At 46.5% G+C, this 13,718-nt stretch overlaps 1 protein-coding gene across 1 annotated transcript in view; it reads left to right on the forward strand.

Annotated features, from left to right (window-relative positions):
• TBX15 (T-box transcription factor 15) overlaps window positions 1-13,718 on the forward strand; it is a 109,155-nt gene that overhangs the window by 66,543 nt on the left and 28,894 nt on the right. Inside the window, exons 2-5 of the mRNA XM_073617524.1 lie at window positions 3,265-3,481; window positions 8,100-8,201; window positions 8,364-8,535; window positions 9,368-9,535. Coding sequence (XP_073473625.1) covers window positions 3,265-3,481; window positions 8,100-8,201; window positions 8,364-8,535; window positions 9,368-9,535 — 659 coding nt within the window. The remainder of the gene's footprint in view (window positions 1-3,264; window positions 3,482-8,099; window positions 8,202-8,363; window positions 8,536-9,367; window positions 9,536-13,718) is intronic.

Genomic DNA, 13,718 nt, shown 5'->3' on the forward strand with positions numbered 1-13,718 from the left:
GAGAGGGTCAGCGGCTTTATCTTCTGGCAGAGCAGCCCTGGTTGTGTCACCTTCATATACCATGTGTGAAATGGAGGTTTATATGGACCGGTGACATCACAGGCTCTCTGTAAAGACGCAACATCCCGCCAGTTTCCTGCGACCCCTCAGGTGACATGTCTCCGTATCAGGGGAGGGAGACGCCATCTACCTGGAGAAGGGATCAGACCAGAAATAGAGTCATCCGCAAAGACGCAGCGCGAGCGATGGACGAGCGCCTCGCCCTGAGCGCTTCCAGATGTCGGATACGCTCGGATTGTTGGACGCGGAGACGTTGTTTACTCTTTTGGATAAACTTAGCACGCTAATTGTTTCATTGTCCAAACAGAAAAATACTCGGCGTTGTAGGAGGGGCGGGGAGAGTTCACTGGAGGCTTCACGGTCATTCTGGCACCGCCGAACGAAGATGCCTAAAATACTTCCCGCCGCCGGAGTAACTCATTAAACCCTTTTATATTAATCTGATAGTAATGTATCGGGGCTGATTTACTGAAGGAGTAGAGCATGGTCACTTTACTAAGCGAGTTTTGTGAATGAGGTTATGCTGTGCTGCCTTCATTCAACCAATCGGGTGCAAGAAATAATCATTTTTTTTACATTTTCCTTGCACACAATTGGCTGTTCTTTGCAAAGTGATTTTTTTTTTTTTTTTTTTTATGTAGCTTATTCACTAAGCTGAAAATTCTGAACATGTTCTACTCTGATCAGGAAAATTACAACCTGTGTTTTAAAGGGGCCCAGTAGAACCCCAGCTCAGCAGATCCCCCGCTCATTTATACCCCAGTTCAGCAGATCCCCATCTTATTAGTACCCTCATTCAGCAGATCCCCTGTTCAGTAGTTTCCCCAGCTCTGCTGATGCCCCACTTAGTAGTAGCCCCCAGCTCTGCCGATCCCTCACTCAATAATACTGCTCTCTACTGATCCCCTGCTTAGTAGTCCCCCCAGCTCTGCTGATGCCCCACTCAATAGTCACCCCCAGCTCTGCTTATCCCCCACTCAGTAGTAACCCCCAGCTCTGCTGATCCCTCACTTAATAGTAACACCCAGCTCTGCTGATCCCTCACTTAATAGTAACACCCAGCTCTGTTTATCCCCTGCTCAGTAGTTCCTCCAGCTCTGCTGATGCCCCTCTCAATAGTAACCCCTAGCTCTGCTGATCCTCTAGTTTGCTAATCCTCCTCTCTCCGGTCCTTGCTCACCTCCCCCAATATTGCTCCCATGCTGCACACCGCACAACCTGTCATCATAGCAAGAACCTAACATTAGCATATAAGCACCAATCTAGCCAGTCATTCCCAAAGCAATGATTGCTGTATTGAGTTAGCAAGCCGGAGAACGTTCACTGATCTCTTTTATTGCCTACCCATAAATTGTTAATAATTTAAATGTCAACCAGTCAAGTTTTTTTATTTTTTTTTGTGCATACTAAGATTTTATTGAACTGTATTGCAGATCCTTCCATGCCACTTGTACATGATGATGCCAGTGCATGGGGTGTCTGCTCTGATCACACGATCCATTCCTGTGCTGTAACAGGGAACATCTGTATGCATGTACATCATTCTTTGCAGGTATCTACACAAAGATACAACTCTTAGACGGAACAGTGTTGGGGGTGCCTGCAACTGGACTCCAAACTCCCCCCCACCCCCCATACTGTTATCTGATTTTACTCCTTATCTTCATAATTACCTCCCCCCTACTATATCCCTTATACTCAATGATACCCATCATCCTACCCCAATAATACCCTTTTGTCCCCCCACATAATACACCCGCATCCCCATATAATACCTTCTTATACCCCCAATATAATACCCCCTTGTCCCTCCATTTAAAATATATCACCCCACATAAAATACATTCTTATACCCTCATATCTTACCCCCTTGTCCCCCCATGTATTACCACCTCATGCCCCATATAATAACTCATTTGTCCCCCCCATAATACCCCCTTATCCCCATATAACACCCCTTCATATAATACCCCCTTGTCCCCCCCATATATTATCTCGTCTACCCATATACCCCCTTAATTATCCCCATATAATACCTTCTTGCCTCCTCCTATAATACCCCCTTATCCCCCATATAATACCCCCTCATCCCCCCCAAATATTACCTCCTTGTCTCCCCCTATAATACCTCCTTATCCCCTATATAATACCCCCTCATCCCCCCAAATCTTACCTCCCCCTATAATACCCCATTATCCCCTAAATAATACCCCCTCATCCCCCCAAATAATACCTCCTTGTCTCCCCCTATAATACTCCCTTATCCCCTATATAATACCCCCCTCATATTCCAATATATTACCTCGTCTACCCATATAATACCCCCTTTTCCCCCATATAACCCCCCCACCCCCACATATATTACCCCCTTGTCTCCCACATATAATCCCCCTCATCCTGCCATATAATACCCCCTTATTCCTTCATATAATACCCATCATCGCTTTATATAATACCCCTTTACTCCCTATCTTCAATTACACCCCCTCACCCCCCTCCCCCCCTGTATGTTACCTCTTATCCTCAGTAATACCCCCTTATCCCTGCTGTATAATATCTTCATATCACCCCTCCCCCCCAATCCTCCAATATAATATCCCTTCTCCTGTATAGTACTACCCTCATCCCCCCCATAATACCCTTTAGCCTCAATAATTGCCCCTCACCCCCCCCCCCCTCCCTTTTCTAATACCCCTATCCCATTAATACCCTCCTGCATAATACATCTTAATCTTTTCAATAATACATCCTTATCTTCTATCCCCCCCCCCCGTGCAACACTCCACCCCCCACCCAACATACACTTTAATATTACCCCCTGGGAGCGACTGTTATCCAGTTATTAGCACTGGGGAGATGGAATTCTGGGAAATCTTGGGACAGTCTGAGTACTATTGCCATGGCTGCAAGAAGGCGGCATTTTAGAGAAAAAGGTCTTTTTTTTTTTTTTAAACAAATTAAAATGAATGAACAAATGAATTAGAAAGTGGTCTTTGTAGCCATAAATTTTACAACTCCCTTATTGAAATATCTGAAATAAGAACTGTCTGTGTGACCTGATTGCAGCCAATGAGATTTTGCCTTTGGTGCTCCCTATGAATCTGACTGCTGTGGGGCAGCACAGACAGATTGTATTTCCAATGCCGATGACTGTTCTAGAATTGCTCCCAGGCGTAGATCTGACTGTTTGTGTTCTCCCGGCAGATTCGGAGCACAGCACCGGCTCGGACACCGAGGTCCTGGCGGAGAGGACGTCCTGCTCCTATGAATCCTGCCCGGATTTGGCTCCCCCTCGGGTCCCCGACCCCCAGACGCTGTCTGTGTCCTCTATGGATGAGATCCAGGTGGAGCTGCAGTGTGCTGACCTCTGGAAGAGATTCCACGACATCGGCACCGAGATGATCATCACCAAAGCGGGCAGGTGGGTGTCATGGCGGCTACACGTAGGGCGGACTTTGCTCTTCTCCATCTACGATAATTTGTCACTAACTTGCTTATTGAAACATCGCCAGCCTGCCTCTGCTCCCTGCTCTCTCAGCACATTTCCTATGTACATGATTCCAGATGCTGCACTGAAGGCATGTGCTGTACAAGATGTTGGCTTTGGGTTCAATCAGATCTGTGGAGAATAATATCGGTTAATATCCATTTCTAACCCAAAAGTGAATTCACTCTTTAAAGCCTAATTTAACTTTTTTTTTAAAATGAGCTAAATACCTTCCAGGGGCAAGCAGTAGTCTCTCTGCAGAGGTCACCCCCTTGGAGTCAGAGATAGAGATCTCCAATCATTGGGGAACATGAGGTTTGTTGACTAGAGAGCTCTGACTGACTCAACAGGGTGCATGTTGGACTTCTGCAGACAGACCCAGTGCCGGGACAAGGTCACCCAGCGCCCAGGGCGAACATGCCAAATTGCGCCCCACACCCAACATGTATTAGGCAAACCCCCCCCCCCCCCCCAAAAAAAAAAAAAAAATCTACATGCTTATCCCCTAAGCATACATTCCCCCTCCTCCCAATACAAATTTACCCCCCAAAATCTCCTTCCCAGCACAAGTCTCTGCCACCCCACCCCCTCCCAGCTCATCGAATCCTCTCATTCCCCATATCCCCCACCCAAAAAAAAAAAAGTCCCCTCTCCTAGTACAAATCCTCTATCCCTCAAATTCTCCTAAACACAAATCCTCTCCCCCCCACTCCTAATTCCCCTCTTCCAACACAAATTCTCCCCAACCCCCCATCTTGGCACAAATCCCCCCCAAATTTCCCCATATATTAACTCATTTGTGCCCCCCCTCCCGTATAATACCCCCTAATCCCCCATATAACACCTCTTCATCCCCCCATATATTACCACCTTGTCTCCCACTAATAATACCCCCTTATCCCCCATATAATACCCCCTCGCCCCCCCCCCCCCCCCGTATGTTACCTCATTGTCTCCCCCTATAAATTATACCCCCTTATTTTTTCCCCCTCTTCCAACACAAATTCTCCCCAATCCCCCATCTTAGCACAAATCCCCCCAAATGTCCCCTCCTAGCACAAATCCCCCCCCCCCCCCCCCAAAAAAAAAAAAATTCCCCATCTATCACAAATCCTCTCCCCCCTACCATATTACCTTTTCTAGCACAGACCCAAATCTTCTTCCCCCTCCCCCCCTCCTCCAACAAAAATCCCCTCAAATCACCACTCCTAGCACACCTACCAAAATTTCCCCTCCTAGAACAATTCTCATCACCTGCTGCCCACAAAATTCCCCCTCCAAATACAAATTCCCTTCCCCCAACCTCCTTGTGCTGCCCCCCCTTCACCTCACATGTTACCACAATGCCCAGGGCACCTGCCCCTCCTGCCCACCCCTTGTCCCGGCCCTGGACAGACCACTGCTTCCTTACAAGACTTATAGCGGTTCTAAAGGCTGAAGGCCACCAGCGGCCAACCCCCCACCCCCCCCCAGCCCCCAATCCTTACCTGGGCCCTCCTTCGATCCAGCGATGTTACCTTCAGCCTCAGTTGTATGGGGACTCTCCCTCCTCATGGGCTGAGACAGCAGCAGGAGCCCATTGGCTCCCACGGCTGTAAATCACATTGTGTGTAGGGGGGAGGAGGGGTGGGCTTATGGACACATAGAGCAGGGGCTCAGGAGCGAGCTTGCATTGGTGATCCCAGGGCAAGTGGCTTTCTCTGGGGGCACTGCTCGAGGGGGAGGAGCCAGGAGTGCCTGCGGGGGAGCTGAAAAGAAGAGGATCGGGGTGGGGAGCCTATGGACGCATGGAGCATGGGCTCAGGAGCGAGCTTGTAGCGGTACCCCAGGGCAATCTGCTTTCTCTGGGGGCACTGCCATGTAACCAGTAAAAAACAGTAAAAAATTTTAAGAAGATGCCAACAGGGTCATAACATTGCTACCTGTGGGAATTTTTTTTTTAAGAAGTATAGCCCCCACCACCCCCATGTATACCTACCTGAGCCTGATCTTGTTCCAATGCCTAGCCCATATGCAGCAGCTCTCTCCTCTCTCCCTCAGTGGCCATTGGCTCTTGCCGCTGTCAATGAGTGTGGGGGGGCGTGGCTAAGCCACACAGTGTGTGTCAATAGATGCACACAGCCCGGCTTGGGAGCAAGTCTGCAGGTGTGCCCCTCCCCCCCATGGGAAGTGGCTTCCTATTATGGTCCACCGGGAAGAGAAGGAGCCCAGGGCACCAGCAGGGGACCCCCAGAAGAGACGTATCGGGGGCCACTCTGTGTAATACCATTGCACTGGGCAGGTACTGTATGTATAACATGTTTGTTATTTTATTTAAAAAAGAAACTAAGCTGTACAAATGCTTTAATTCCAGAACATTTTTTTTAATGGGGTGTTCTCCTTTAAAGTATCTTTTTCATTTTGCATTTGGATAGTTGTGTGATTTTAGTAAAGTTGTATCTTTTCTTCTTTTGTAGCGTTTTAGGAGAAGTTGATAGTTTGTCTCAATGTGTCGGTTGTTTAGGAAATGGGGAAATGGCTGTAATAGCAGAAAGTTGCTAATCTGAATGTCTGGGAGACTTAATCCCCATTGTGTGCCTGGCTGGGTAATGATCGGCCGGGGGTCAGAGGTCGGGTAGCAGGAGAGAAATAAATTACAATGTTTATGTAACCACATTAACCTGCCGGGGATAGGAGGTGCAGATCACCCGGATCTGGTCTGGAGGCCTCACCGTACAACTAGGAGGGCCGGATAATTAAAGTGCATGTAAAGCTAAAACATTTTCTTTTAGTTTTGGATAGAATAGGGAAGGGTTAGAACCTCTGTTCCATTTTTATTGCTGTTTGTTTGCCTCGGTCTGTCCTGATGACCGTTTCACTAAAACAGAAATTTAGCAGAAATCAATTATTTTAGAGCAGAGGTCTCCAAACTGCAGCTGGGGGGGGGGGGGGGCAGTTGTGGTCTTTTGCTTGCTTTTAACCTGCCCTTGGGAGCGACCCCCCCCCCACACTATAAGCAACACTAGGGGGCGCAGTTCCTGCCACTTACATAAACAATGAGGCAGTAGTCCTCTCACGTCACCACGGATAGGGCACTATTCCTCCCACTGACACCAATGATGGGACACTATTCCTCTTACTGACACCAATGATGGGACACTATTCCTCCCACTGACACCAACAATGGGGCACTATTCCTCCCACTGATACCAATGATGGGTGGGGCACTATTCCTCCCACTGACACCAATGATGGGACACTATTCCTCTTACTGACACCAATGATGGGACACTATTCCTCCCACTGACACCAACGATGGGGCACTATTCCTCCCACTGATACCAATGATGGGACACTATTCCTCCCACTGACACCAATGATGGGACACTATTCCTCTTACTGACACCAATGATGGGACACTATTCCTCCCACTGACACCAATGATGGGACACTATTCCTCTTACTGACACCAATGATGGGACACTATTCCTCCCACTAATACCAACGATGGGGCACTATTCCTCTTACTGACACAAACAATTGGACACTATTCCTCCCACTGACACCAATGATAAGGCACTATTCCTCCCACTGACACCAATGATGGTGCACTATTTCTTCCACTGACACCAACGATGGGGTGCTATTACTCCCACTGACAATGATAGGGCACTATTTCTACCACTGACAGCAATGATAGTGCACCATTTCTACCACTGACACCAACAATGGGACACTATTCCTCCCACTGACACCAATGATAGGGCACTATTCCTCCCACTGACACCAATGATGGAGCACTATTCCTCCCACTGAGACCAATGATGGGACACTATTCCTCCCACTAATACCAATGATGGGGCACTATTCCTCCCGCTGACACCAATGATGGTGCACTATTTCTTCCACTGACACCCACAATGGGACACTATTCTTCCCACTGACACCAATGAGGGGACACTATTCCTCCCATTGCCACCAATGATGGGGCACTATTCCTCCCACTGCCACCAATGAGGGGGCACTATTCCTCCCACTGACACCAATGATGGGGCAATATTCCTTCCATTGATACCAATGGTTTGACCAGTAAACACCAGGTCTTCTCATCCAACATCAGTACCTGACCTCATAAATGTTCTTTTGGCTTAACGGACACAAATTCCCACAGACACATTCCAAAATTTTGAGGGAAGCCTTCGAAAATGAGAAGATCCAGCTCCATCAAGACATGGTTTAAACACCTTGGTGTGTAGGAACTTGTGTGTCCTCCAGAGAGCTCTGACTCCAACTCTACTGAACACCTTTGGGATGAATTGGAACGCTGATGGTGAGCCAGGTCTTCTCATCCAACCTGACCTCACACATGGGCACCAATTATACAGGCACCATCAAATTGAAGGTTAATAAGGCCACAGCTCAAGGGACCCATAGGAACCTTTGGAGGAACACTAGTTTTCCATGGATCCCTGATTGAGATGGCTGCATTAGATAGTTAGTCACCAGTATGATGATAGGGATTGTTGAGTTGTTGGGATTACCCTCACTCCCTGCCTTTGTTCCCATCTTGTAGGAGAATGTTCCCAGCCATGCGGGTAAAGATCTCCGGATTGGACCCCCACCAGCAGTATTACATTGCGATGGACATTGTACCAGTGGACAACAAAAGATACAGGTAATAAGGTCTTGTATCTACCCACCAAATAATCAGGAACCGTTAATATAAGAGTGTGTGTCTATACTGATAGAAGGGGCTACAAAACCCTTAAGAACCCACAGGAACTGTCCATCTAATGCCTACAGGTCCTTCAACAAATATCTCTCCTCTCCCTCCTAGGTACGTCTATCACAGCTCTAAGTGGATGGTGGCTGGGAACGCCGACTCACCCGTACCTCCCCGGGTTTACATCCACCCGGACTCCTTGGCCTCCGGGGACACCTGGATGAGGCAGGTGGTCAGCTTCGATAAACTCAAACTCACCAACAATGAGCTGGACGATCAGGGACATGTAAGTCATATCTGCACCTCTGAATGCTTGTCACTTGGGGGAGGGGGGGTGAAAAAAGGACGGGTGGGGAATTATTTGAGGGTTTTTACATTGAGAAAAAGTAAAAATGCATCTTTCATATTTATTCACACACGGTACATACATGGTACACTGGCACCTTAATTGTATATAAAGTGGGTTAGGTTAAAAACATATGTTCTAAAGCTGAACTCCAGGCAAACAGCTAAATACGCAGATGAAATACATATATATATGTGAGCTGTTTTACATGCCAGAGGATTTGTAATTCTGTCCAGCCAGTCCTGAGATTTACACAGCTCTGCCACACAACATAGCCCCGTATGGTGAGTTTTTTTGCAGCAGTTTCACTTTTCATGTACAGGTCCCCTTCCCTCACCCACCCTTTGACTGGAGAATAAAAGGTGAAGCAGCACTGATTAGCTCATCTCTCACTCTGTTTTCTCCTCCTATCAGCATGGCTGGTGTGTGAAGGGGTTAATTTGTGTCTTTTCTATCAGCCTGGAGTTCAGCTTTTTTATATATTATAGAAAAATAATGGTGAGGTCTCAAAGCAATCACTTACACTCCTTTCATTGGTAATAGTTTAGTTTCTCACCTGATTGGTTGCTTTGGTGTGACACTTTGATAGTAAGGTTCTATCGCTATAGATTGCAGACATCCACAGAACACATTGGTATCTAATGGCTGCCTTCGTATGACATTTCTTATTAGCGTTTTGCGTTCCTTGCGAACACTGCATGCCTCTTAATCCTCCACTGGTCTGTGTTTGGATACAGGGAGTAATGCCATGACTCCGTGTATGTGGTTACAGATAATCCTGCACTCCATGCACAAGTATCAGCCCCGAGTCCACGTCATCCGCAAAGACTTCAGCAGCGAGCTGTCACCCACCAAGCCCGTTCCGACCGGAGAAGGAGTGAAGACCTTCAGCTTTCCCGAAACTGTGTTCACGACAGTAACGGCCTACCAGAACCAACAGGTGAGGAGACAAAGGCAAGGCTGTCCCAGCCATGGTTCATGTGAAGTGGCTTCTCCACTGCTGTAGCAATGTCCCCCCATTAGGATGTCCACAGTTTGTTTGGGAAGTGGCTTCTCCAGTGCTGTAGCAATGTCCCACCATTAGGATGCCCATAGTTTTCTGGAAAGTGGCTTCTCCACTGCTGAAGCAATTTCCCACTATTAGGATGCCCAAAGTTCTCTGCAAAGTGGCTTCTCCACTGCTGTAGTAATTTCCCGCAATTAGGATGCCCATAGTTTTCTGGGAAGTGGCTTCTCTACTGCTGTAGCAATGTTCTGCCATTAGGCTGTCATAGTTTTCAGGGAAATGGCTTCTCCACTGCCGTAGCATTGTCCCACCATTAGGATGCCCATAGCTTTCTGGGAAGTGGCTTCTCCACTGCTGTAGCAATGTCCCACCATTAGGATGCCCATAGTTTTCTGGAAAGTGACTTCTCTACTGCTGTAGCAATGTCCCACCATTGGGATGCCCATAGTTTTCAGGGACGTGGCTTCTCCACAGCTGTAGTAGTGTCCCGCCATTTGGATGTCCATAGTTTTCTGGGAAGTGGCTTCTGCACTGCTGTAGCAATGTCCCACCATTAGGATGCCCGTAGTTTTCTGGGAAGTGGCTTCTCCACTGCTGTAGCAATGTCCCGCCATTAGGATGTTCCTACGTTTTCTGGGAAGTGGATTTGCCATGGCTGTAGCAATTTCCCACCATTAGAATGTTTTCTGAAGTTCTTTGTAGGAAATCCTTAGCATAACTGAGAAGTCAGAATAGATAAAGCTTGACATGTTTTTATCAGTTCAGAATCTGTACATACATGATAAAAGACCGGGTAGCTATTGTGGAGCTTCTATCTCCCCAGTTACAAGTTTAGCCAGTACCCCTAAATCTTCTTCTGTTCCCCCTTTTACCTTTCAGTGCATCTTGCATCTCTGTGAAGGTTCTCATCTATGCAGGGTTTTGTATGTCTAGTAGTATCCCTTGACCCTGCTCTATTCCAGTTGGATTTCCATTAGGTCTATTCCAGCTGATGTTTAATCTTTTGCACCCCAATGAGCCTTCATCCAACGTCTCTTGAATATCCTTTATTCTCATTAACATCACATTCCAAACTGGTTATTATCTCTTTTTTTAACCTGCTGTCAAGGCAATGTCTGTGAAGGTTCTCATTTGTCCATATCCTGGTATATCTAGTAGTAGTTGGTCACATCCAACTGGACGTGTTCTGTTGAAGATATTTTGTAGGTTCTCCAAACCACGTCTTCCATTCCAATGAATGCAGGAACATACCCTTAAATTTATATTCATACAAGTAGCACCAACACCTTAATCCAATCACCATGGAATGTCTCAAGGCAGATGAACAACAGGATGGGAAGGGTGAAAGTGGTAGAACTACTGAACACATGTAATATAGTCATCCAGGATGTAGCTGGAGTGTTGGAAAACTCAGAAAAGGCTTCAATAGACATCACACCCCTGTGTCCTTCAAGCTCAGCAATATAGAAGCGTGTAATTCTAAAAGACCCACCACCCTCTTGGTATATGCAGTGCAGAGTAGTGATGAATACAAAGACCTGTAAATTGGAGACACAAAACCTTTAAACGAATAGGTTGACCAACATAGGAGGGCAACTTTTACATGTCAATACTCAGTATTCTTTCTACACCTTAAGGGAGGGAAAGTGGCATTCTTTTGAGGACACTGAGGTGAAAATTTGGGGACAAGAGAAGACAACTATTTAACAAGAGGTTATAAAAGAAGCCATCTACAGTAAACTGGAAGAACCATTGTTGGTTGGGGGCCTTCAACACCATCTGTCTTCCACATATACAGTAATACCGTTTTAACATCTCTGCCTCAGCAATTTGACAACAATTCACACCTTCAGCCATGTGTTTCAAAGGATTAACATGAAGGACGAGGTTATATAACTAGAACGGGGGGGGGGGGGGGGGGTCCACAACTTTTGTACCTCCTGTCCTGTACTTTGACAACCAACATCTTCACTTCCAAGGTATTGGTGCTACCTGTGAGGATGTTGCGGTATCTTCCTGACACTCATTAAAGCCAAAGAAGTGGCATGGGGAAGCTCCAAAATATCTTCAACATTACAGTCAAGTTGAACGAGACTAACTACTACTAGCTGTATGTTACATTGTATTATGGATATGTTTTGACTTCTATTTTTTCTTGTTCTCCCCGCACCTTTTTGTAATGTTCTTGTGATTCATTTAGTCCTTCTTCTCTCTTTAGAGCTTTTAGCGCTATCCCCTATAAAATGGCAGAGCCAGGATATCGGGGCCAAATATTCTTTATTGTCTTGCTTGTTTACAGCATTATGCAAAGCAGATGGAAAGCAAATGTAGAACAGCTTTATTAGGTTAGAGAGCTTTTCATGATCCATAGTTGATGAAATCGGTGGTCCCTGAGAAAGCCTTCAATGAAAGTAGATCATTTGAAACACTATGCTGTACTTTCATCTATGTGCCTAAAATATTTTATCTATTTGCTAATAAAAAAAGGTGATTAAATAAAAAGTTTACATTTATAATGTATCAAGAATTTGCCATTAATCACAAAAGATGTACAGTATCTCACAAAAAGTAAGTACACTCCTCACATTTTTGTAAATTTTTTTATATCTTTTCATGTGACAACACTGAAGAAATGACACTTGTCTACAATGTAAAGTAGTGAGTGTACAGCTTGTATAACAGTGTAAATTTGCTGTCCCCTCAAAATAACTCAACGCACAGCCATTAATGTCTAAACCCTTTACAACAAAAGTGAGTACACCCCTAAGTGAAAATATCCAAGTTGGGCCCAAAGTCTCAATATTTTGTGTGGCCATCATTATTTTCCAGCACTGCGTTAACCCTCTTGGGCATTGAGTTCACCAGAGCTTCACAGGTTGTCACTGGAGTCCTCTTCCACTCCTACATGACGACATCACGGAGCTGGTGGATGTTGGAGACCTTGCGCTCCTCCACCTTCTGTTTGAGGATGTCCCACAGATACTCAAGAGGGTTTAGGTCTGGAGACATGCTCGGCCAGTCCATCACCTTTACCCTCAGCTTCTTTAGCAAGGCAGTGGTCATCTTGGAGGCGTGTTTGGGGTGGTTATCATGTTGGAATACTGCCCTGCGGCCCCAGTCTCTGAAGGGAGGGGATCATGCTCTGCTTCAGTATGTCACAGTACATGTTGGCATTCATGGTTCCCTCAATGAACTGTAGCTCCCCAGTGCCGGCAGCACTCATGCAGCCCCAGACCATGACACTCCCACCACCATGCTTGACTGTAGGCAAGACACACTTGTCTTTGTACTCCTCACCTGGTTGCCGCCACACACGCTTGTCACCATCTGAACCAAGTAAGTTTATCTTGGTCTCATCAGACCACAGGACATGGTTCCAGTAATCCATGTCCTTAGTCTGCTTGTTTTTAGCAAACTGTTTATGGGCTTTCTTGTGCATCATCTTTAGAGGAGGCTTCCTTCTGGAATGACAGCCATGCAGACCAATTTGATGCAGTGTGCGGAGTATGGTCTGAACACTGACAGGCTGACCCCTATAAAATGGCAGCAAACTATCATCTAAGCCAGGGGACTCCAAACCTAAACAGAGGACCAGTTTACTGTCCTTGAGACTTTAGGGGGTAGGCTTTGGCCAGTGGGAGTAGAAAATGGCCTGGCATTCAGTGGGAGTAAACAATGCCCTATCTTTGGTGTCAGTGGAAAGACTAGTGCCCTATCGTTGGTGTCAGTGGGAGGAATAGTGCCTCATCATCGGTGTCAGTGGGAGGAAAAATGCCCCATTGTTGGTGTCAATGAAAGGATCTCTGCCCCATCATTAGTAGAAGGAATTGTGCCCTTGTGCTTGTGTCAGTGAGAGGATTTGTGCCCTTTTATTGGCGTCAGCGGGAGGAATAGTGCCTCATCGTTGGTATCAGTGGGAGGAATTCTGCCCAATTGTTGGTGTCAATGGAAGGAATTATGTCCCATTGTTGGTGTCAGTAGATGGAATAGTGTCCCAAGGGCCGAATAAAGGCAAGCAAAGGGTTGTATCTGGCCCCTGGGCTGCAATTTGGAGACCGCTGATCTAGGCTATCATCTTTGAGAGGTGTCTACATTGACTTCACTGATGTTCAAAGTG

The sequence above is a fragment of the Aquarana catesbeiana genome, linkage group LG02, assembly GCF_042186555.1.
Source record: "Aquarana catesbeiana isolate 2022-GZ linkage group LG02, ASM4218655v1, whole genome shotgun sequence".
Lineage (NCBI taxonomy): Eukaryota > Metazoa > Chordata > Amphibia > Anura > Ranidae > Aquarana > Aquarana catesbeiana.